The sequence below is a fragment of the Semicossyphus pulcher genome, unplaced genomic scaffold, assembly GCF_022749685.1.
Source record: "Semicossyphus pulcher isolate SPU_LCO1_2020_fin unplaced genomic scaffold, fSemPul1.0.p SCAF_21, whole genome shotgun sequence".
Taxonomy (NCBI): domain Eukaryota; kingdom Metazoa; phylum Chordata; class Actinopteri; order Labriformes; family Labridae; genus Semicossyphus; species Semicossyphus pulcher.
Window position 1 is genome coordinate 9,047,236 of NW_027211695.1, and position 26,404 is coordinate 9,073,639.

The 26,404-nt window shown below is 42.3% G+C and overlaps 1 protein-coding gene across 1 annotated transcript in view; it reads right to left on the bottom strand.

The window, feature by feature from the left end:
• LOC138600738 (pyruvate carboxylase, mitochondrial-like) overlaps positions 1–26,404 on the bottom strand; it is a 354,400-nt gene that overhangs the window by 9,125 nt on the left and 318,871 nt on the right. The window contains exons 22-24 of the mRNA XM_069672230.1: positions 12,325–12,504; positions 8,099–8,273; positions 6,503–6,576 (exon numbers count right to left, since the gene is read on the bottom strand). Coding sequence (XP_069528331.1) covers positions 6,503–6,576; positions 8,099–8,273; positions 12,325–12,504 — 429 coding nt within the window. The remainder of the gene's footprint in view (positions 1–6,502; positions 6,577–8,098; positions 8,274–12,324; positions 12,505–26,404) is intronic.

Sequence of the window (26,404 nt, forward strand, 5' to 3'; positions counted from 1 at the left end):
CACAAAGAAGAATCTTCCCTCCTCGCTGTTCACTCTTTGGCAGATAAGACTCTTATTCTGGATTACCACCAGGCTCGAGATGAAGTGCTAAACAATAGCAGCTGATTACAGTGAAAGCCTTTATATCTGCTTCCCACAGCAGCAACAACTCAGGGCTTTAGGTCGAGCTCAGCGCTCGGGAAGATTTGGTGCTTGAATCTGTTTTGATCAAGATTCCCGCTGTGCGCCTCACACACTGGCTGAGCTCATAAACAGCTTTTGTTATATATACAGGTAATAATGTGGTTGTGCTGCAGAGGCCATCAGTAATGGGCAGTTGGCGTCTTTGCTGCTGTCACTGTGGATTTACCTCAAACCCCGACTAAGGCTCAGAAGCTCAAAGGCTTTGCTGCCTCATGTTGTAAAGATCATCTATTATAGAAAGCTGGTCATTTACCCGAGAAAGAAATGTATATTTCGTCCTCATCTTGAATTATTTACAGGTACGTGTCCATACAGTAACTAACTTTAAACACATGATTACATCATAAGCAGGCTTGGGGAGTAACAGAATACAATTAACAGCATTACGTAATTAGGATGCAAAAAAAGGCAACTGTGTCCATTACAGTTACAGAAAAAAAGAGGTAATTAGATGACAGATACATTTATTAAAAATGGGGATTACTAGCTGGATTACAATTTTAAAACACATTTAAAATGAAGACGATATAATACCAAGGATCTCATTTCTAAACCGTCCGTCTGACCATCTCTGATAATACCATGCACCTCTGCGCACATGTTACGACACTTCACGACCCACAAGTCTCACTACACCACTCCTCAAAGTTGCCATCAACAGTCTATGGTTGCCACGGCCTGTGGGGAAGAAATGCTTTCACTGGGTGTAAATTTCACTATTATTTTGTGTCTTCAAAGGAGAAAATGGGAGCAACATCGCAGTACAGTGCAAGTTATTCCTTCCGGCTGTCATTATCCAAGGACTCCACACCTAATTTGAAGAAACATTTACAGGTAGGACCAGCGCTAATGTTAGCTGCACAGAATTCCAGTTAGAAATGTTAGCTAACCTGTCGCCTTCTACCACTACTGAAAAATAGTTTGTGTCTCTGGTGATGGGCGCTGCCGGGGTGGTGTGAGTAAAAACACAAGCTCCAGACTGGAATAAGTTGATGGAAGTTTCAGTGTGAAGTCGTGTGAATAGCATACTTAACAAAGTACATTTAAATGAGCATATTTACCGCTAATAATTTCAACGGGCATTCGCGCATTACTCAAGTGTTGACATTTCTTTTCTGTATTTGCAGATTTAGAATTGAAGTAATCTAAAGGTAACTGAAAGTAATCAGTTAATTTAAAATTGTGATATTTGGATTAAGTTACTGATTACAGTTTTTAACAGCCAATTAGTAACTATCGTAAAACATTTTAAAAGTAACCCTCCCAACCCTGATCATAAGATGCTGTACCAAAGGTTTGCACTGTAGGAAGAGGACTGTTGGGTATGCAGGCTGCAGAGCATGATACTATGCTGACCCTGCTTGCACAGTGCTCATCACTTTCCTCAGGCCTCGTCTCTACAGTATCTCACAGTCCCAACTCTAATTCTTCAAAGCATCAGCATTGCATAAAGTCGCCACGCTTGAGTGCAAAAAATAAATGTGTTTTTTATGAGCACCTGATTATTAAGATTTCGGGTAATCCTGAATCAGGCTGACAGTCACACACACAACACCCTCACTACCTGTCATTACCTTTAAAGACAACTGTTTCCCTCTGATCTAAACCCAAAAGGTTGCAGCGGCTGCCACTCACTCTGTCTGAAGTCAACCTGCCTCTAACATCTTCACTGACATCAAACCCGACATGTATCTCATGCGCACACCTTGTATCACTGAGAAGTTAACTTTTCAGGAACTGAGGCGACTGATTTCTCCCCAGATGTCAATCAGTGCATCTTTGATAGCTGCTTGATTGCTAGATGATTAATATTTAGCAACAGATGCGCTCAATGTGTGTTCTTATTGTGGGAAAACATTTCTGCTCCAGCACTGTAGAAACAATCATTCAAGATCTTCATCAGACAAATGAAGTTTAAAGAAAATATCACGCGTATACTTCTGGGACGTTCACAAACATCACCAGTGAAAATGATCAGAAGTGACAACAGCCAGATCGATTACAGGAATTCTTCTCTCCCTCGAGGAACTCTGCACAGTCAGAGAAGGAAAACAACCAACAGGAAGCTCCCGCTGCATGCGACAGGTCACTGTCCTGATATGTTTTCATTCCTGTCTCCTGCCTGGTGCCGCTAATCGGACCCGATCTGGTGGGAGTACCCGGCGTCATGACAACGGGGGGAGAAGTTTGCTTCTTTGGTGATGAATGATGTCGAGCACAACGCAAGTGTGTGAAAGTTGTGAAAATGACAACAGCTGTGACGGACTGGAGATTAGATAAACAGCAGCGGGGGAAGGTGAACACGGTGGGTAGAGAAAATAAACAACTGTGTTGCTTTTGGGAAAATGTTTGAATGACAAGTTTTTCACTCACAGAGAGGAACTGTAACTGAAAGCTGAGGCGGGTTAAACAAGAGGGTTCTTATTTTTAATGCATGTTATATCCAGCTCTATAACTGTAGCTTCTTACTACTTCTGTTGGATATTGTACAAACCAAGAACATTTTATACGAGCCAAGCTTTCAGTATGTTGTAGGAATTTCAAAGACACTGCGCAGCACACCAAGCTGTGGCCTCGAACCAAATGAACATACTCAAAAACTGCTGAAGCTGCCAAGAGTCTTAATGGAAATATTGTAGGGATTTATACTAATCAGCGGTTGGTGGTCCGACTGCGGGTCTCTTGCCAGATCTCTAACGAAGGCATCAAAGCACACGCAGCCTGGAGTGGTTAACAAAGAAGCAGAGTGGGGGGATCTGCACATCTTTAGGGTCAGAACCAGTTTAGCAAATTCACCGATTCTTTGATGATAATACAGCAGCAGAGGCGAGCGGGGTTCCCCGTGTCCCTCGCAATATAGAAATCAATTAACAGCAGCCCGAAGCGTTTTGCTGCAGTAAAATGAAGCGGTAATTAAACGCGGCTGCCATTGGCCGCTCTGAATCGCTGTCACTTAAATCTGTGTGTTACTGATAATGACAGAATCAAGAGGAAATATTGAAAGGAGAAAGGGAAGGATGATGTAAAATGAATGATGTGTGTTGCGGCTTTGCTGGGATTAGAATTATAATTAATGCGGGACAAAGCGCCATGAAAGATGCAGTGTGTAGCTGAGGAACCTTCTGAAAATGTTGAAAGCTAACAGGTGGCTGGAAGCTTTCTCTTTAAAGTTGTCATGCTAATTCTTTTAATCAATGCACAAAGCGCTCTTTAAAATGATACATCTCATTTAAGCTGGTAAAACAAAATATTAGAGGGATAATAGAGCGATGACTCACCTGTCGCAGCACAACAGTTTGCTTTCAATACACAACTTTAGAATGTGTGAATGTCCTTTACATTATAAAAAGAAAATGTTCACGTTAGACAAAGATTTTAAAAGCTCCTTTATGTGAATTTTTCTCTTAGAAAGATCGAGGGTCAAGAAATGTCAGCTCTGCAGCAAACTTGGAATAATCAATGTAAAAGAACACGAGGTGTGGGCTGTACACACGCATCACTTCAACATGAACAATGAAGCGTTTTTCGGCTTTAGAAGGAAAACAGTTTTGAGGTCCTTTTAGTGCAAAAGATTAAAATGAACTCGTGATTTATTGCTGAAAGAATTAAGGACGTTTTCTGAAGAGAAGGTAACTAAAGTTTAAGGAACTAATACATCACAGCTAAAGTGAACAAAGAACGCATCAACATGACCAGGACACCTTGCTTGCTTTTTGTTTAATGCCTCAATTTACAGTAAATATAGTGGTATTTACAAGTGGCTGAATTCTGTAGTTTGCGAACCAAATAGCTAGCATGTTCAGACGGTTGAACTGGCTAGCATGTTAAGACAGCTAGCCAGGAACTACGTCGTTAGCTACTTCTGCTCATTTAACAGGCTACTTTCTGTGTTGAAGGGGACATGTACTCTAGCTATGCAACCACGTTGGTAAAGTTTGTTACATTTTAAAAATGTTATACATATTTTAATGTATTTATTTTTCAGAGCCTCTCCTTCCTCCTGAAACGAACAAGCCGTTTTGCCATTCATAGGTTAGACCTTAGTCGTGATTGGCTGACAGTATTTGGAGGGACCGCATAGCCACTCCCCAGGATCAGTTATTCGGCCTTGGTATGTACGAGCCAGAATCGCCAGGAGCTATCGGAATGGTATGCTGAAATCTTGACAATTACTTGACTACAAGCTAGTGCGAGAAGGCAGCCTGAGGTGAATGGTGGTGAATGGCGATTGGTCGATTTCAGTGAAAGCAAGGTTCTATGTAGAAACCTGCAGCAGTTCTGAACGGCCCATTTCAGAGGCGACCTTTTTAAATATGTCATTCTGGAAAAACACGGAATTATGCAGTTTTCACTTTTTCCCTGTGAATAATAAACACCCAAAAATGTGAAACCCATGCACAATATGAGAATATCCATTTAAAAGATAGGCCCCCTTTAAGGTGGTTAATGTAAAATGTACGCTAGCTATAACTGCTAGCCTTTGTGTATGTTTTTTGATGGAGTAACATTTCTAAAATCCTCAGGACAGGGATCCTAAGTGTAAAGTAAGCATGATCCATTTACACACCAAAAGTAATGAAACAGTCCAATACCTTCAATTCTTAAAGGTAAATAGATTCCAAGTCAGTGAGCAACAGAATGTCAGCATCACTTCCTGTGACTGCCATTTTGTTTCTAACCTTTACAATGCAAGACTAAACAACAGAATGGTCTAAAGTGGAACATCAGGCCTCATCTCCTGGTATTACTGTCGCTCCACATCCTGCTGCTTCAAAAGAAGGTTTCCCCGAACACACCACCACCTGTCTCGCACAAAAACAGACTAAATACCACTCAAGGTCGCAACAGAGCTGCAGTCAAAACATGTCACAGCCATCATCTCTGACCTGTGTCACCTGCTGTCTGACTGCTGCATACTGACGCCATCTGCTCACCGGTCCAGTGTCCCAGCGGTGTTCCCCGTACGGCATCACCACCCAACAGTATATTACACTCTGCTCTCTGCAGCTTTTCTCAAACAATCTGTCAACTCAAAGGGAATTCTTCATCCTTTTACACCACTTACTGTTAAAAAAGAATTTACCTATTCGGTGTGCTTACTAATATAGAAGTTAGAAAAAAGTGGATTTTGCCACAGCTAAAGTTTTGACTCTCTAACCATGAAGCATCTCTTTGCGTGATGACACACTGAGTGACAGCATCTTCAGCAGCAAAGCAAACTTTCCCTTTGAACTGACGTGTGATTCTGACATCTGTCGCCAAGGTTACCGCAGGTTGTCTCAACAATCTCTTTGGAATTCACTCTTCAATCTGGACTTGAACAATCACTTCTGCTTTAGTTTTGCTCATCAAAGCGGCTCCTGCTGTCATTCTCCTGAAATGTTCTCTGTTTGTGCTGCACTTTCGAGATAAAAAAGCAGCGTCTTCAAACCTGCTGTCTCCTGTTCTGAGACAAACACTCAATCAGCGCGACAGCCATCTTGAAATATTTCTACTGGCTGTTTATTCAGGTGTGTTAAAACCAATTGCCAGCCTGCTGATTCTTCTTTTGTTACACTTTGGAGCTGACAGGAAATGGTTTGTAACTTAGAAATATATTCCCCAGGAAGATTTCAGTTTCAGATTTTGTAGCTTTGCAGTCACAAGTGACAGCTAATTATTACATCCCAGAGACTGTTACACTCCTGTGCCCTTATGAATGTGTTTGCACGCACAGTTATTCAACTCAATTGTTTCATTCCGTCATTCGATTGCATGATCACCCGCCTCCCTGTTGGAAAATAAACGCACAAAACAAGCTTTAAAAATCGAACTGATATATTTTGGTTTGAGATATTGGCCCTCAGTGCTTTTCAGTGGCTCGCTCCCAAACATCATACAACAAAATTAATCTGTTATTTCAGTGCTGGAAGGCCAATGTGAAGGCCGGAGGGATCACAAATGCTGTTTGCTGCTCCCCTGATAAAGTGTTAATATCTCTGTCCTCCCCGCTGTCTTATCAGCACTTCACTGCGACTCTGCAGCTCGCTGCATCACACCTCAGCTGGTGATGGAAAAATAATTTCCTGCTGATAAAGTCTCTTCATGGAACTGCTATTAAATGGGAATTAATTAAGGAGCAAAGTGGATTATTACTTTAATGAATATTAAATGTTTTATCAAAGTATTAGAGAGAATAATTGATTGATAACACACCTGTTATCACACCAGTTCTGTGAACAGTACAGATTCCCTATTGTTTAAGTATTTGTGCTTTATTTTAAGTCTACGTATAAAAATTTAAATGTATGTTCATCTTTAAAGTCTGGTCTAAGTGTACCTCAAACTCCTCTGCGATCTTGGGTCCATCCAGGAACAGCCTGGTGTTGAGACAGTCCACTGGACCAAAGTTAGCTGGGAAGAGAGAAACAGACACAAGGTTCATTTTATGCACATTGTTTTAGGATTAGGAGTTTAGGGCATGTAAGTACAACACTACTTAAATTCCAGAGAAATGAGGGGAAGCAAGATCAAGACCGGGCTAGTTTATTTTTTCTTAACTTATATTTGAAATCAGAAATTGGTAGTAAAGTCTAACGGTTAGGTTCAGGTTCGCAGGTGTGTGTTCAGTATTTAACTAAGCGGCTAATGCGGAAGTGTGTTTCATTATAACATGCTAATTTTATTGTTCAAGATAACTGTACGGGGGGGGAATTTTATTATCACTCACTCATTTTAAGTATATTACGCCTTAAATCATAGGGGCGGGGTCACTTGACTGACAGGTGGATCCTGCTGGCTGTCTGCTAGACGTCAAACACAGACACACGGTCAATGAACTTAACTTCACCTGTTTGTGTTGTTTTAGGCTTTTTGGGGATTTTTTCATTTAAAATTTGGACAAGTAATCTGTCTCTGTGGGATTTATGGAACTTTCTGGTGCATGAAGTCTGAGCTCCAGCTTTTCGGTGAGTTAAATGCAAGTACTATTGTACTGATATCTATTTTTTGCACTAAGTAGCAGGTATACTGTGCTCGCTATAGCTGGCTTGTCAGCCTGTTCAGTGTTTATCAAACATTTATTTAATCGTCTGCCAGTATAGGAGTCAGGAGTTGTTGACTTTTCCCTGGAGAGATTACAGTGGACTGTACTGATGAGATGATCAGTTATTTTAAGTTTCCCATTATGTTTCGTTCACCCGCCGCAATCTCACCCGCTACTTCTTTAGTCTGATCAATAAACACCTGCAGTCAGTCACCAGCCCTTGCAGTTTAATGCAACGTTTTCCTCCCTTCTCAAAGCAACAATAAAACGCGTTAATCCAGGCAGAGTGTTTCTGTACTTCCAGTTAGGTTTGAAAATGGCTCCTCTAGAAGCCTCCTATTAAACTTGAGCATCTGCCACACGCTGCTGGTGCTGACTGCGTACGCTTCAAACTCATGGCTGCTAAAAAATGCAGTGACAGGTTATGCTGATATCTTCCACTCGCTCAGGTCCATGCTGTTCAGGTTTCTTTATTTGTGCATGATGTTAATTCAGAGTCTGAATGACGTGGGGTGATTCTGTTATTCCGTTGGGTTTTGTTCAGCTCCTGAATCTGCAGCCTGAGGTTGTTTTCAAATAAATAAGAGTTGTGAACTGCCAAATACGACAATTAAACACATCCCCACCAAATGGTCTGAACTTTATAATGAGTGTTCCTGACTTAAGGTTGGCTGCTAATTTCAAGCCCCAGTAATAATACAAATGAGAATGAGAGGGAGCGTGTGAGAACGAGACCAAGTCCCATGAACCAAGACGTGTTCAATATAAAAGATCCAATCTGATTAAGGGCACATTTCAATAATTAAACACTGAAATAACACCATTTGTTGATTCCTATTCTAATCCAGAATAATTACCTGGAAAAAATGATTATCAAGTTTCTCAACTCACAAGTAAACTCTTTAAACTCCTGGAACACCTTTGGGTACATGGCTGCTGACATCACATCCTCAGGGGTGATCTCCTCGCCGTGTGCAGCTCGGAGCCCCTCCTCCAGGGCCTTGAAGTCCATCGGTGGCAGAGAGGCGCCGGGACGACCCTCGATACGGTTCAGGGACTTCAGCACCTGCGAGGTGAGAAGAAATAAATGAGTCATACATGTGTTGTCTTTCTGTTTATCCACTCCTAATATCCCCTTGAGACTGTGAAGCTTGTGGGATGTATAAAGCGCTGGTAAAACCGCCACATTGTACTTCACAGCGGCACCGCCGCATAAAAGCGGCACCCTGACAAAACACTGAAGTGACAGAGACACTTTGGATGAGAGGAGGAGGAAGATGGAGATGCACGGGGGGCCGTTTTGTGGGATGGAAGAAGAGAGGCAGAGAAACACTTCAATCTGAGAGAAAACGATACTTAATACAACTTATTTTTTTGTATTTGCATAAAAGTGGCGCCAGTGTTGTGTTAAGATCTGCAGCGATATCCACTTTAGTTGCCCCCATCTCTCCCACTCTCTCAATTCAGCCTCTCTCTCTCCACTCAAGTACCATCAGCCTATCAGAGACGACTGCAGTTGTTGCCGCATGTGTGACACATCATCCTCGTTTCTTCTTTGAAATAGTAAAAAGGAGAAAAACAGACGGATGAAAGACAGAAAGACGGTAGATAATTGTGGAGAGTGGAGGCTGCTCTGAGAATATTGATTCGACAAGTTTACTTCCCACACAGTTGCAGATTTCTGACACAACTTGTAGAGACGATCGATCTGAGGCTACTAATAACGCCTGCTGGAGAGATGATGTCAGGACACGGCCCCGGGCGCTGGAGGCAGCTGTTTTGTTTTGTTCTTACAGATTTCTGCAGCCCGTGATGACATAGTTTCATAACTCTCTAAAGTCTGCTTTGGTGCTTCTGGAACAATTTATTGGAAATAAATGAAGAGACAAAAGCTTTAATAGGAGCTACTTCTCTGTGTGCGCCTTTGTTGTTGTAATAATTATCTTCTATGCTCACATGTTAATTACTGTAGCGGTAATGTTTAGGCTTCCGTTTCCACTCATTTACAATTAAATCAAAACAATGTGCATCCCATTAAGCATCCTATTGATCACATACCTCCTGTGTGCGTATACCCATGTAATGTGTGCGTGCACGTTTTTGATATCTTCACTCGCCTTTGTGTATGCGTAACGTATCGGCACATTTATGAGTGCGTGTGCGTGCCTTGCGGAAATCTGCACACAAAAGGGCCCGGTGCAATGCTATTAGTCACAGAGCTAACAGTTCAAAGATATCTGACTCATTTGTGTGTGTGAGGGAAAGACACTTCAAAGATGGCAGCCTCGCTGGAGTCCCTGCTCATTAACATTGTGTCCTCTGAGGATGTCTTACACCTAAACTGCTTGATTGTTTAAGTGGGAGACAAAGACAGATAGTGACGGTGTGTGTGTGTGAGTAGGGGAGTGTGTCTGCATGAACAATAGGAAGGAAAGATAAACTCTTCCTTCAAGGTTATTTGCTCTTTCTCCTTATTTTTCTTAAAACCGCTCAAGACACGTTCACTCCTTTTTTATTGTCCCTGTTTTCTCTCTTTCTTCATCTGTTTTTTCTGTCAACTTTCTTTCTTACAGCTTCCGTATTTATTCCCTCTACTCCCCATATCTGCGTCAATCCTCCCACTGTCTCCCTTTCTCTCTCCTTTGCCCTCCTGTCTCTCTCGTTTTCCCCTCGTCCCTTTCCTCTGTCCACCCACGCTGCAAATGAGCCGTGCGTGACGGAACTACAATGAGGAAACGCCTCAATTACCACTTTGTGTTGCCTAAAGTTTTCCCCATGCATGCAAACAACTTGTGTGTATTAGGGACTGTCTGTGAGCCTGAAATGAACGCGTGTGAATGCGTGATATATAATGACTTGCTTGCTAACTAATTAATGTCACCAAAAGCTCCATTAAAGAAACATCACTTGCTATATTCTGCCCTGAGCTACAGCACACATAGATCTCTCTTGCGTGCAACTATGTAATGAGCTGGAAGTGTCTTTGCTTGCATGCAAATGCACACAACATAGTTCATGTTTGCTAACTAATTAGCTAATCAGCTAGGACTTGCATTAAAGGAGCAATTCACCCCTGAAAAGAGCCAATGTTTTTCAGAGCTGGTGTGCTCTGCAATCGATAGAATTTGAAATTGGCGCCATAGCTGTGGAGAAAGTTGTAAAAACAGCTTGTATTTTTGCCCATTCTACATTCCTACAACACCCAGCATGCATTTCGTCCCTCCCTCTGAAAGGAACGGCCCAGCGAGAGATGCAGGCAATGGCTCAGAGCGGTAGAGAGTCTGAAATATGACAAGAAAATACCTGTGGATCGTCTAAAAAATCTTCAGGTCTGCAGTCAACATTTCAAACCTGACATGACATCGGAGGCGGGCGTCCTAGATTGAGGAAGTGTTGTTTAGCGAGCTCCCTGGCTGAGGTTTTCCAGGGCCCATTGGAGAAGCGGATAGTGTCTTCCAAAGGCACAGAGCCAAACTGCTTTTTTTCCAACCATTATGGCATTAGCTCCCCATAATAGCATGAAAAGGTTGAAAATCGGCGAACTGGTCCTTTAATAGCCAGATACAAGCACGAACACAGCAAGATTCATTGAGATTGCAGGAGCTTATTGTCAATGTAAGTCAGTCAACAACTTCACAATTATCTAACTTTCATAATATGAAAGTACTTTAGATGTAAACAAACACTCACAATGAGCACATGGATGAAAAAAGGAAAGCAAACATGATTTGACTGAAAGCTGAACTCGGAATTAAACTGAGAAGCTGCATGTGAAAACGCCTCTTGGGAGTTTGTGCATTATATATCGACGCTGGATTGTCTCTCTTGTATGCAGAGTCGGTGTCTGCAGGGCAGATTTAGACTTTTCTGGCTGAGAAGTTGCCAGCACTTCTACATGTGTATTCAGAACAGTATAAGGCAGGCTCCAGCTCCAGCACACTGTATATATGCTTAATGAGTGGTCGAGCTGGCTGCACCTCATGGAAAATACATCCCGCAACACCAAAGGGTTGGAATGCAAATGTTGCTCTCTGCAATACTCAAAGGGTAGCATAGGGAAGAAGAAAGAAAAGAAGCATGGCAGCCTCTCTCAGCGTTAAGTATTCCTCTGCTGACTGAAAATAAAAAAACCTGAATGAATGCAGAAGCTGTCCACCATCTTTGTTTGTCTAATAGGACTGGCTCCAGAGCTGCAGAGGATGAGAGACACTAATAGAGAGGTAGCGGACGCAGGGCTGCATGGTGTGTGTCAAAACTGGAAAATCACTGTGATCGTGGAGGGCGGGAGCGTCCGGGAAGCTAAATGACAAATTTTTGATCATACGATGTCCCAACTGTGTGTAAGAGTAAGGAGACAGGGAGGGGAAGGACGATTTGACGGTGAGGGTGGCAGGAGGACAGGTGTTAGCTGCTCTGAGAGGGAAACAGAGGAGGAGAGATGAAAACACAAATACATGCATAAATAAACTCACAACCATGTGGAGAAATGAAAAAACAGAAGCTTGACAGCATCCTGAGCATACAGTGGAAAAGTCCAGACAGGGTCTCACACCTAGTATTTCACATTTTGGGCAGCAGCCAGCTCACTGATAATACGTTATGAAAGGCTCGACATCTGTGGATGTTAGTGCGGAATAAAACATCCGCTAGTTTCTCTTCCTCAGAGAGAAAAAAAACTACAGTCTGACTTTTTGGGGAAATGTCAAGTATGCCAATATGTCAGCAGGTCTTTGGGAGAATATGACAAATGTGCCTTTACTCATGCGTGTGTGTTCGTGCGCCTCTCCCAAAGAGACTGGAGGCTGTTGGCCCCTGATGCGCATGAGAGTGTCTGTTTGCAGGGGTGAGGAGCGGAGACGAGAGAGGCAGACAGAAGTAAAGAAACACAGAGGAGACGAGAGGACAGAGCAATATCACGCTTTTCTTCACCTTTTGCAGCTGTCAGATGTAACCAAGCATGTGACAGAATTTGTGTGTGGGAACACTTGTACATACTTTAAAAGACTCTCCTGCGTGTGATTGTGGTGACTGAAGTGAAGCACACAGATTGACTCAAAAATCGTGTAAAATAAAAGGACTACAGCAGGAAAAAGTGTCATGTATGTGTACATACGTACCTTAGATCTGAACGGCTCCGGGAATCCTCCATGTGGAATCCCGATGTATCCCTGCAGGAACTCCACCACAGACAGCGGGAATGACAGCTCGTCCGCCCTCTCCTCCACTTCTGCCCTGCTGAGGTTGTTCTGCACCATGAACTGGGCCAAGTCACCCACGATCTTAGAGGATGGGGTCACCTGAGACACAAAGAAAGAGGTGTGAGTACACGATTTATCTTACAGTTTATAAATCTTCTCGTGTATAGAGAAAAATGCACGTAGAGGATGAAGAGAGGAGCAAATATTAGCTCTGTTTCACCCTCACTCAGGTATGTCTGTTTCACTACAGACAGATCATACAGAGATGATATCTCTGTTTGCTCAGGATGAGGAGCGGTGCCTTTGTTTCTCTCTGGTACCCATAAAATGGCCTTTAAAGGAGAAATTCGCCCCTGGAAAAAGCCACTGTCAGTCAAAGCTGGTGTTCTCTGTAACCAATAGAAGCAATAATAATTGAAATTGGCGCCATAGCTGTGGAGAAAGTTGTACAAACAGCTCATGGTTTCGCACTTTCTACATTCCTACAACACCCAGCGTGCACTGCACCCCTCCCTCTGAAAGGAATGGCCCGACGAGAGACGCTGGAGTGAAATACTACCATTTTGCTGCAGGCAATGGCTCTGCAGTCTACTTTTCAAACCTGACGATTTTGAACGAGACGTGACATCGGAGGCGGGCGTCCTAGATTGAGGAAGTGTAGTTCAGCGAGCTCCCTGGCCTCCGCCAGATGACGCGTTCTACGTAAGCTGGTGGAGGTTTTCCAGGGCCCATTGGAGAAGCGGATAGCGTCCTCCAAAGGCACAGAGCCAAAGTGTTTTTTTTTCAACCATAATGGCATTAGCTCCCCATAAAATAACAGTTTCCAAAGCTCTAAAAAGTAGAAAAGACAATTTTTCTGTAAAATCTGGCTGTGTTTTTCTGCTTCCTGTCAGCGGCGCGCAGCACAAACAAACCCACAATGATTCCACCAAACGAGAAAAAGTGGGGACAGAGCCTTTGTTTTAATGAAGACGCTGTCTATGAAGATTAAGTAGTGAGTGACCCGGAGAGGAGAGCGGACCAGGAGAACCGAATGAGGAATGAAAAGATGTTTACATCCATACAGTCTCTTTAATCATTTGATTTGGCAGCCATGAACTAAAATACGTGCACAGGTCTACTCTGTGGAAACCTGAAAAAGCAGAGAGGCGAAGAAGGAGCGAGAGAAACATTCATTAAAATCACATGTATTCATTCTTTTCATTATTTATAATGGCATATCATTATGCAAATAGCCCTCCTTATTAGCATAATGGTGATAAGTGGAGTCTTTTTTGACTGCGAACAGGACACTGATGCAAATATCAGTTGCACGCATTACTCTGCAGTCATAATGAACAGAGATGCAGATTCAAGGCTTTTTGTTCAATCCCATGTGGTATGTGGGCCATTACAGAGAAATGGGGGTCAATTAATGTGACCCACAAACAATAAAAGAAGCCTTGAAGGCCACCCTTGGGTTACTGTCTGCCTCATTCTTGCACTTTATTCTGCAAGTTTTATTATCAAATGAAAGAGAAGGTTAAAAGGCGAATGGATGAAAAATTCAGTCTAGTTTTTGGACTCAAAATTAAAAGTCTCACATCTTCAGCCCGGCCTGTGATTTGAAGCTCTGCGCTTTAACATCAACAGCTGAAGGAGTAGACAGAACAAAGACAGTCTCTATAAGAAGCCTATTTTTGTGGCAATTAGTGCACACTGCAGATATCACATGGCACGGAGAAGGAAAGAAGAGAGGGTGAACTATAGATCAAACTGACGTTCCCTAAAGAATTCCCCGACAAAGAACTTGACACCTACTTCTAAGAGTTGTGATGCCAAATCATCAGGAGTAAGACATGAAGCACACACGTATGCGCTCATGCACAAACGCTGCTGTGGGATTACCACAGCCCCCCTGGGGCTTTAGTGGTTGTGAGGCTAGCTGAGCTCCTGAGATCCCTTCAGTCTTTGAACAAGCACAGTCCAAGTGTGTGTGTTTGTGTGAGTGCCTGTGCTCTCTGGAGATGACAGAACTCCCTCATTTCATTGCAACCTGTTGGAGATGGGAAATAGCATCAGTGCTAATGCTACAGTGTTGATGAACAGAATGATACACTTAAAGATGAACTGTGTACTCAAAGATTGTCTATATTTACTTCCAGGAAGTCCTTGATACATGTGCCTGTGTAAGTAAAAACAGTAAAAACTGTTTGAAGTTACAAACATGCATATTTTAGATGAAGTGATCGCCCTAAATGATGTTACATCTTATTTATCTAGCAGCCAAAAACCTTAATATGCACAATTAAGACCCATTATCTCACTCCGGCAATTGAAGCTGGCTGATTCATGTGACGTGTGTGAGTCCAATCTTGTTTTGTAAAGTGCTTACTGTGATGATTAAAGGTTGTATGGTGATAAACAATAATTATGGGATATCCAGACAGTGTCGCATGTGTGACGTCCACGGTTGGCTCAGGTTGTAACTCTTGATTTTCCTCGCTGACGGTCGCTTTCCTTTTTAGACTGTTTGCCTTCATCTGAGCGTCGAATTTGTTTATTTTTCTTTGGATTTTCACTTATTTTTGAAGTTGTATCTGTCGTCATCGATCTTTTCTTTGTTTGTTCAGACATAGTAGATTACTGTTTACTCACAATGCTTGCAGAGAGTCACTAACTGGGCGCCGCTTGTGACAATGCTGCAAATGCAAAGGAACTTTCGGTTTGCCTTGATTTGGCGCCCCCTGTGGACAAAGCCGTACTTCTTATCTCTTTGCTACATGCCTAAGTGGTGGTTTTTAACAACAAATCTCATCCTGCTTTCTTTAACAGTCATAAGAATCAATCACTGCCCTGGAAAATATAAACCCCCCCACCACCCCCGTCGCCGCCGCCGCCACCGCCAGCAGTTTCAGGCATTAAGAATAACTATATAGAAATATCAATCTTATCACTGATAGTCTGGTTTGTTTCTGTAGCTCATAAAGAGTAATCAGAATTAATTTCAGTCTGTTTCATAACCAATAAAAAACTCACAGCAGCATTAACAGACATTTATTTAAATGGAAATCTTCGAGATCATCACTCTAAGAATATCCATTTTCTATGAAATGCATAAATAAATTCAATAAAACTTTTAATGATGTGGCTTATATGAATTTGTACTGTCTTGTAGGCCTACAATATGCAGCTGAATAGAGTTGTCTACATGTCAGAATAACAAGACCTTAATTTATATATTCAGCCGTGCTTGTGTCAAGACTTCAGTTTACATTTGACAGCCAGTAGAGAAGTTTGTCCCTGTAGACCTGTCAAACTGATTCTACAATGTATATTCAGAGTGATACCAGGACGAAGCAGTTTTAGTGGCAGAGATTTCCCTATGATGTGACCCCCCGCCTCTGCTGACATATAAAGGTTGACATCAAAAGTTGTGCCAAACATGGAGGCTCAATATAAAATAATGTCAAATGATTTCATAGGGAGGGAGAGAAATGGGGAATGACGAACAACAAAGGGTCCCATCTGGACACAAACTAGTGGGTGTTGCACTTCATGCTGGACCTATTGACCGTCAGGGCGCCCCCGGTTATGTCAGTTCATCCACACTGCTATCAATACCAGCCACTTGCTGAGGCTTGCTTGGGGTTTGTAATCTCCAATGTCCGGGCCAACATGTCAGTTTGGTGTCATTACAGATATCTAAAAGCTCCCCCACAGCCACAGATGACATTACACAACTGTGTTACATGATATGTTGTAACCTCTACAAGTGGACTGATGAAGTGCTTCTTTAAAGGGATAACAAGTAGGATTTTCCTAGAATAATAAAATAAAAACTTTTACAAATATTATATAATAGAAATCATCACTTATGGGCCTCTGTACATGTGTGTTGATGAGTGTATGTGCGGACCCTTGTGAGACCCTTCCCTCTGCATCTATTCTGTTGTTTTGCTTTGCGTGGGACGTTTTCAGGAGGGGCGCTGTTGTGGTTCCCTGAGCCAATCACGGCGTATAGGTGAGTGCGGGAGTGGTTTAAATTAGCAACTGGGCCCCATTCAGACCGGTGGACAGGTAGGTGTCTCAAACCAAGAAGCATGCTAGTGCAAAGCTAACGGGTGGTTAGCATGGTAGCGGAAAGGTAACCGATAGTTAACATGCTTGCGCAACGGTAACCGGCGGTTAGCATGCTAGCGCAAAGGTAACTGTGATGCTGTCGGTGTTAGCTTGGCAGGGTGTGTTCTCACACGAGAGAGTGAGAGTGAGCTTCTGGTGACAAAGAGCCCAGGAGGAGGGGCCCAGTTTGAAAGTGTTGTTGACAAAATGCAAGGAAAAATCCTACTTATTAAACCTTTAAGGCAGCAGGGATCATCGTTTACCTCTGAATTTGAGAGCAAAATACTGTATGTCATGAGAAATATAATCCCAAGTCAGCAAGTGTAAGTGTTTCCCCTCGTCAATATTTCCTTAATGATATTATTAATGTCTTCACTGCTGTTGCTTTGGAGAAGAAGCCCCTCAAGAGGGATGAATCATAGCCAAACTGAGAAAAAAATAGTTGACTCAGAATTTACATGTGAACTGGTTCAGCTGTAGAGCTTGTACATCTCCTGGAACCAGAGGAACATGAAGCTGCTCCTCCACTCTGCAGCTGTATTTGGACACCAGTGAAACAGGTCAGGGCCTCTACTCTGGTTGTTGTTATTAAAAAACTGTGGCACCACAATTAATCTCCCAGTGACGAGCTCCATCTTTAAAAGGATGCATGTCAGTCCCCAACCACTCGGCACATTTTCAAAAGGAACCTTGCAAGCAAATCAGCGTTTTCCCAGCAAGACACATGAAAGAAACACTTCCTGCTGATTGAAACAAGCGCGCACTCGACTTCAGCTCTTCCCTGCCGCTACACCGACTTAAACTCAGTTTGATTATGTTTGTGAATAGAGGTGATGATGAAACATTGCTTAAACAGAATGACTGTTTACAGAGAAGCTTAAGAGAGCTGTTGAAACCCCCGGAGAGGCCATTAACTTGGTTTAGCTGTGGAACAAAAGCTCACTGCTGAGTTACTCCAGATCCATCTCCAACACAAGAAAGCTGCATGACTGTGCACTTCTCCTCTACCTTCAGCACGTCTCTCTTCCTCCATTGTTTCCTCTGGCTCCATTTTTCACTTGTTTTCTCTGCAAAGAGGATTGTTACTCCTCTCTTTATTATCCATCTTCATGAACCATCCTTCGTTCTTCATCTCTCTCCAACTCGCCTGACTATCACCCTCTATCTTCACGCTAAAAGCCTAAAACTCTTTCCCCATCCCCCTTTTCCTCCGTCCTTCCACCAAATATTTATTTTTTTCTTGATCCTCAGTAACATCAAGACTCTTACTCTCATTATCAATCTCCGCTGATGAATCACCTGGCTCCAACACTCCGGGTGCCTGGCAGAGAGGAGAAGGAAATCTTATTTCCAACTGTGTGTGAGCGACACATGATGTGTGAGCTTTTCTATATTTTTAGACGAGTAGTGAACTAAATCACATCCTGGTTGTGCAGAGTTGGAAATATCTGATTTCCTCTGTTTCTGTGTGAAGTGCAGCTCAGCACTCTCCTCTGCTGACGCCTCTCAGACTCTCTGATAAGATGTTGTCATTAAGTCTGTGCTTCTTCTGTTATTTACAGAACACGTTGTTAATGATGGAGGTAGGCTTTTGTAATCATGCATGTAGTTGCTTTTCTATTTACAGCTGAAAAATCTGTCATATCTGGAGTTGCAGAGTAAAAAAATGCTCTAATTAGGTCAGCTAGACTGATGTAAATCTGCTTCTTGTACGTCTGAACATTTTATAAAGAATATTGTTAAAGTCAGATAATGTTGAATGCATTTTAAAAGCTTAGTAGGACTGTGATGCTGATTTAAAGTAATAATCTTGAAGATTTTCATGTAAATAAATGTCTGTTAAGTCACTATCTCCGATTGAGGTAACACAATGGTGATTGAGCCTATGGCCCACTGAAGAAAGCCTTTGCATCTGCAGTATTACAGACTGGCTGTCTGGCGACATTTGTGGAAAAAATCAGTTAGTGACGCGTTTTCCATCAGCCAGCAGTGGTTGGTCTGCCAGAGAGGGTAGGCGGAGCTAAGCGGCTGCTTTCCCTGTCTCTGCAAGTGTTGTGAGTAAACAGTAATCTACTATGGCTGAACAAACAAAGAAAAGATCGATGACTACAGATACAACTTCAAAAATAAGTGAAAATCCAAAGAAAAAGAAACAAATTCCACGTTCCGATGAAGGCAAACAGTCTAATAAGGAAGGCGGCCATCAGCGAGGAAAATCAAGTCACAACCGGAGCCAACTGTGGACGTCACACAAGCAACACTGTCTGGATAACTGGGAAGTGTGCTCCTGCAATTAACTTTTATCACCAGAGGTGGCGCCAAAGAGAACAAAACTGAGATCTTTGAGATTACCACTTTAAGAGACGGCAATCCAGATAGTTTTGTGCTCGCTGCTTTATGTGAATTGTCTTAAAACCATTCTTTACTAGTTAGGTAGTTAGCAAGTGTTCAGCTAGTTAGCAGGTACGAGCCAGACTAAAGCTTACTGAATCAGCTTTAGAAACGAGAGGTGTACCAACTAAGGATGTTGCCAAACAAAGATGAAGTACATGTTCAGTCTCTTGGACACATTGAACATCATTACTGCTTTATCTGTTCCCATTTTTACTCACAGAGCTTCCTCAGTGCCTGCACTCGTGAAATTACTTCTATCATTCGTTTTCAGAAACTAAGGAAGCACTACATTTTACATCTCTCTGTGTAATATAGTTTGAGTGGGAATGTGAACATGTCAAGTTAGTGAATAATTTAAATTTTGACCTACTAGTGGCACAAGATAGATCATTTCCTGGCCCCCATGATATCTGCACAAAGGTCATGACAATCCATCAATTAGCTGGTGAGCTATTACAAATGCTCCTGATACCATCCTGTAGTTTTGTTTACTACAACAGAAATAAGACTTCCAGAAAACTTTAGCGTTTCTTTACAGCCTCCTGATTTGATATGAAATCATTCAAACGAGTACCTGGACAGAAACGTGCCATACCTCTCTAAATTCAGAGAGCGTGCAGAAGCACTCAGCACTGATCTTTTGCGTGTCTCTCTCACCATCACTTAAACTCTCCTGTAACCTCATGTGCTTCCTCTCACAGGCTCACATTATCACACTACATGACCGGCTCCCACCTCGTCCACCTCCAGCTCTCCATTTTGGCAGCCTCTCTCTCTCACACTACTCTTCTAATGCCTTCTGTCCATCTTTCTCACTTTCACTAATGTACACCTCTAACTAAGTGCTCCTGCATGACTTCGCACTACAGGCCGCAGCAATCTGGTACAGTGGGGTGTGTGTGAGTGTGAAAGCATGCCTGTGTGTGTGTGTTCTGTTTCTGTATCTTACCTAAATTTGTTTTCAATGCAACTCTATCTAAACCTGAACTCCCCTAATGGGCAAAGGATTATCGTATCCAGAAGACTTTGTGTGCATCTGTGAGTGTGTGAGAAAGACACACACACACACGTACACACTCTATAATGCTAGCCAGCAGAGCCAGGAGCAGAGTGAAGAATGGTACCTGTCAGCAGAGGAGGAGACAGGAGAGAGGAGCGATAACGAGAGACTCGGAGAGGGGGAGGAGGAGCGGAGAAGCAATAGAAAGATTAGGGATACATGAAGGAAGTCTAATCGAAATGAGGAAAGGGTGGGAGGGAGCGATGGAGGAGGAGATGCGATGAAATGAAAGAGGAGAGGGAGTGATGAAGAGAGTGACAGCGGGAGTAAGGGAGCAAGAAAGGAAGGGATGGACAAATGAAGCGAGGGGAGGGGAGACAGAGGCAAACAGACAAGTGCAATAGACATCTGCAGCCCCACAGGCAATACAAGGAGGTGCTCCACCTCAAAGTAAGAGACACTCAGTGTGTATGTGTGTGTGTGTGTGTTTTAGGGTGTGGGGGTGAGTGGGTACGTGCCTGTAATTGCAAGAGGGAAGTTGACAAAGTAAGTTGGCTAAAGGAGAACGACAGAGCACGCGCAAATACATACTCAGCTCTTATTTTGACAGGCTCGGGTGCAACAGATGTCGCTGAGGAGAGGAAATAAAAGGAGAGCGAGCTAATTGCAGAAGAAGAGAGGAAAAGGGAGGAGGCACTGGAGAGTGAGAAGACTTCAGTACAAGCTGTGTGCAAGACTCTTTATAACCCACTACACTGCATCCAAAAGATCAGACTCTTATTTTGGTGAAACAAATAGAGCTGAAGCCAGTTTGTCCATAAAAGAAAACTAAATGGCTTGATTGGTTAACTGATTGTTTTTTTAAAGCAGAAATGGCTAAAAAATAAAGCATTCAATTCAACATTTAAAGGAACAGTCGGCAATCAAGCTGCAGGTGGTTAGCTTAGCATAGCATAAGACTGGAAGCAGAGGGGAAAAGCTAACCTGGCTCACAGCACCTTTAAAAGTAACATGTTAGATAGGGATGCACCGATCGACCAGACAGCAATCCACATCAGCTAATTAGGGGATCAGTGATCGGCTGGTCACCTTTCAAAGTGCTGATCGCTCCAGCCGTAAAAATGATGAGCCACATTTGCACACCACCATGCAGATTAATGATTTTTTTCTGCAGTGACAGTGAAGGCAAATAAAACACATCGCTTAATGAGGGGAGATTGCTGCAGAAGCGATTGTCATTTGTTTTTGCGCCTTTGCCTCGGACAGAAAACTTCTCATGTTCTGAGGCTGAACCCGCGCTCTGCTGGAATTACCAGCGCCACTTCAGCCACAGTTCAGAAGTGGGGCAACGTTTATCCTAAGTGATCAGAAGTTAGCAAGACTCATACACGGATGCAAGCACTCGCTTTACCAGGAGGAATTCGCTCCTCCTGCTCTTATGATGCAGCGTCATCGCTCTGTGACCCGCAGTGATCGCAGACGTGCTCCAAAGACGGCAAATTTTGCAATTGTTATCCTTAACATTGTAAGTGTTTCAGAACTGTCTCTTGTGGACACAGTTGACACATTTACTTGTTGTTTAAAATGATTGCAGAGTCTGCAAGTTTCAGGCACAATTTGTTAGCCTATATATTTGTTTATTTGCATTATCGGTCTACATATGTGCAGCACACTTAATTGTTCTGAACAGTGCAGTTATAAACTGCAATGGCTAATAAACACTACGATCATAATGTATACAATTCTCTCTCTGTCTAATGATTTTCATATTCTTAAAAAGGTTGGAAAAGTGAATTTAAATCTGTGATCGGATCGGTTGGATCTCGATTGTTTAATTGGTACAAACTCTTCCGTAAAATAGGTGTCACATTACATGTTTGGCTTTACGTGTGGTTATGTGTCTGACTCTTTCCCGGCCGGTGGCTGTGATTTGCTCAAGTCTCTGCTGGTTGCTTGGCAAACTCCTGACTTCAGACACAGAAGAGTGTGGTATCAATCTTCTCATCTAACTCCCAGCGTGAAGCCAAGAAGCGCAATTTTCCTTTAAAGATATCATCACAGGCTTCAGGAACTTGTGAGGGACAGTTTTTTTACCACTTGCTGGCATTTTATGGAGCTAAAAATCATGAAGAAATTATCTGTAGTGATAAAAATCTCAACTTCAAGCACTGGAAATAAAAATATACTCTCCTTTTCCCTTCTAAGCAGACATCTGTTAAGCTTTCATGCTGTTTATTTGCAGGACGGTGAGCATGTTTGTTGCTTTGATAAGGTAATACACACAAACATATACACACACAACCGTAAACTGTACCATAGGATTGTGGGAGATTACATAATTAAAATGCCTGTAGGCCTCCGCTCATGTATGTTTTGTCTGATTTTTCTGTTGCTTCAGCAAATACGCACTCAAGCTAAAATAATAATAAGTAGCTTTAGCTCTTAAAGAGACGACTTATTACTATTAACCTTCTACAAAGAGGCTTTGTTTCATGGTGAATTGTTTGGTACAGTAAAGTCTACAGCTGCTGTATATGTAAGTGTCCTAAGATAACCTTTGTTTTGATTCGGCATGTTATAAATAAATCGACTTGTCAGCTCTGGCGCCTGTTCAGGTGACAATACAATACTGTGGTCTGTGGGAGAGTAACACATCGTGAGCAGGGGGGTGATGAAGGGAAAAGGACTGGCAGGTCTTCATTTCACATCCATTTTAAACGGACATCACTGATGGGGAAATACTACATAGGCTTCAGAACACAATCAAATATTAAAGATGGACAATATTTGATATGTAATCACAGAAAGTCTAATTGTATTAAGCTGACCATGTGAGCTACAGCCACTTTGAAAAGTAGCCAAGAACAAAACAAACATCACACTGATCTGAATCTCTGTTGTGGTGCACACAGTTTAACAGGCGTGCGCTCACATTCAGTACAGTAGACCTTAATTCTGCCTGCTCTTGTATCATAACTGACCTCAGTAAGTAGTTCCCTTCTAAAGGTGGGACAAAATATTGACACTGCAATATATCCTCGTCCTGACTCATGCAATACCTTTATCGATTGGTTGTGACCAAATATCGACATTTTAATTTACAAATATATGGTGCTCGAAAAATATTTTCCTGAGATTTTGACTCGCCGCGTCACTACCCGATGACTCCTCGTGGTGGCGCTTATAACATGAATGAGGGTAACGTAAACGGAAATGAATTGGCCTGCAGAAGATGTTGACAAAGAGGAAGAAGAAGAAGACATAATGTAGGATAATGTTGGACAGGGGCAGTTAAAGACCAGCTGCAATCATGTTTGTCTGATATGGTTTTTTCTGCAATATGTTTAATTACCTTGTAAAAATCCTCCCAAGGCATCGCCTTCTTCTCCCTCATTAAAAACTCCTGAATCTGCATAGTCCCTGCCCACTATGTACTACGTTTCTCCTGTCTTAAAGTTACAGCCGAATAAACAAAACACGTCTCTGCCATGTTGTTGAAACTTAGCTAGCTTGAAATTTAGTAATTAGTAGTCGTAACGTTAGAGTTAGTAGTCAGTTTGCAAAAATGACGATGACGGTTACAGCCGGCTCGTGCATCGACGAAGCGGTTGCCATAGGTTGCACATAACGATATGCATAGCGTCACCCCGTCCATTAACGGGATTGGCTCCTTAGGTTATCTGAAAATGTGTTGCTCAGCCTGTCCTTGGCACACTGCAGTGTAAAAGCAGACAGGCCCAGCCATGGTGATGACTGCTTATGTTGTCCCTGATATGTCTTGTAGCACATGAAAAACACCACATGGAGATGTTTACAAGATTAAACACTTGTTTTTTACTGGAGGGGGTCTTTAAGAGATGTGACAGCCACTTTCAAATCCAAAGTCCTGAGTTGTTTTTACAGATGTTCTATAGTTCTGTAATTTGAATCTACAGACTGAAAACACGTTAATTGTTTCATCTCAGTTTGTGCCAAATTCTGTTAAACTGACCCCAAATTGCAGTGAATGAATTCAATAATCCTGAATCGTACCTTTTTAGAGGCATTTTGTATTCTTCAGTTAATCAGATCAATATTGTCTTGCAATATATTGATTATCTCAGAATGGCTGTATCATGAAATTATCTTTATCGTGAGCCATGTATCGTGTATCGCATTGTGTAATGCATCGTGTAATGCATCGTGTAATGCATCGTGTATCACATCCTGTATCGCATCGTGTATCGCATTGTGTATCGCATTGTGTATCGCATTGTATATCGCATCGTGTAATACATCGTGTAATGTATTGTGTATCGCATCGTGTAATGCATTGTGTATCGCAATCGTATATCGCATTGTGTATCGCATCGTCTATCGCATTGTGTAATGCATCGTGTAATGTGTTGTGTATCGCATCGTGTAATGCATTGTGTATGGCATCGTATAATGCATCGTGTATGGCATCGTATATCGCATTGTGTAATGTATCATGTAATGCATCGTGTAATGTGTTGTGTATCACATCGTGTAATGCGTTGTGTATGGCATCGTGTAATGCATTGTGTATGGCATTGTATAATGCATTGTGTATCGCATCATGTAATGCATCGTATAATGCATTGTGTATCGCATCGTGTAATGCATTGTGTATCGCATCGAGTATCACATCGTGTAATGCATCGTGTATCGCATTGTGTATCGCATCATGTTATGCATCATGTTATGCATTGTGTAATGCATCGTGTAATGCATTGTGTATCGCATCGAGTATCACATCGTGTAATGCATCGTGTATCGCATTGTGTATCGCATCATGTAATGCATCATGTATCGCATCATGTAATGCATTGTGTAATGCATCGTGTATCGTGACTTACCCTGTCATTCCCACTCCTATTGCCTTCCATTATGGTTTAATGTTTGTCTAAACATGAACCTTTCAAAGATGGTAAATACATGCCATTTACCTCCTCGTGCCACATTCTGCCTGCTGCACATTGCCCTGTCTGTATAATATCTCTCTACAAAAGCAAACATCCACTGTCACAAATCATAAACCCAGCTACTGTGCATGAAAACATCATGGCTGCTTGATAGATGAGAGAGACTGAGGGATGTTTTCTCACCTTTAACTTTCTCAGCAGTCAAATCTGTATTAGTGCTGAGGAAAACTGAAAAGATTATGGGTAATTTTATTTTACCACCTCCCCTGTGAAGGGAGGGCCTTAATAAAAGTGAATCAATTCAATGGATTTTGGCAGATTTGGTGAATTTGCACCAGGTGCTCAACAGGAGATGTAATGATTCTCCTCAGCTGCACATCTGGAATTAATATTAAGCTGTAAAACAGTTCGGCTTATGAACATTTTATTAAACACATTTTAATAAGTCGACTGTCTCCTGAGTTGCTTTTGATGTCAGTTGGAATTAAGAGGAAGCCGATGAGCCTGTAAGTCTTTCATTTCTCATCAACAGCTCTGTCATTTTAGAGACATCCTGTGCAGATATGTTGATTTGTGAATTCATGAGATGGCTCACAATGAGAATGATAAGCCTAGAAATCATGTTAATGCTTCACTTTTATGCAAATTACCTGATTATCTGGATGATCTGGGTCGTACTTGATAAAAACAGTCATGTAGTTATCATAATTCTTTAATATATTTGTTGTAAAGTGGTTGGAAATTTAAGTCCTCTGACAAGCACAGTTCTTTACCCTCGCTCTGAGCTGCAGATATGGCTTCTGCAGTGCTGTGTGTGTGTGTGGGAGAGCACAGTCATTGTATACACCCTGGTTTCTCCGCTCCCTGTCAGCACACTGTGTGGTGTGTCTACTTTTTATCTATATCTGACTAGCACATTCCCTCTGCCTTATCGACAAGCCAACAGTGTGAGAGACGCAGCCATTGTCAAGCTAACAGGATACAACAGAGGGCATAGCAGGACCTGCAGGCACATTAAGCTAACATTGGCTTGTGCACTGAAGCCCACCAAGTCTTAATTGAATTGATAGAGAGTTTGGGGAGAGGAGAGGGGGGAGAGGAATTGATGAGGAAAGCAAAGAAGTGAAAGGAATAAGGGTGGGGGGCCTCGAGAAGGAAAATTGAGTGAGAGTGAAAGAGAATAAAAAAAGGGAAGGAAGAGGTGGAGTAATGGGGAATCCATGGGAGCATGCCTGCCACCGGAGAGAGAGCAAAATAAGAAAGACGTCTGGGGAATAAATGTGCGTGAAGCAGCGATGGAATGAGGAGAGAAGTGAAAAAAAGCGACAGGGCAGCTGATAAAGAAAGAGAATGCAAAATAGAGAACAAATAATTACAGAGCGAGCGCGAACACGGTGCAAGAGGGATGAATCTATTACGGAGTTGTGATGGTAAATAATGAAGGGAGAAAACAAAGGAATTAATGAAAGAGGATAAAAAAAAGAAAAAGGCAGGATGGAGGTGAAGTTGGGCTGAGAATGAAACTGTTGCCTGCAGAATTGGCGATAGAGCTGCGGCTACATGCCTGCGAATAATGTGC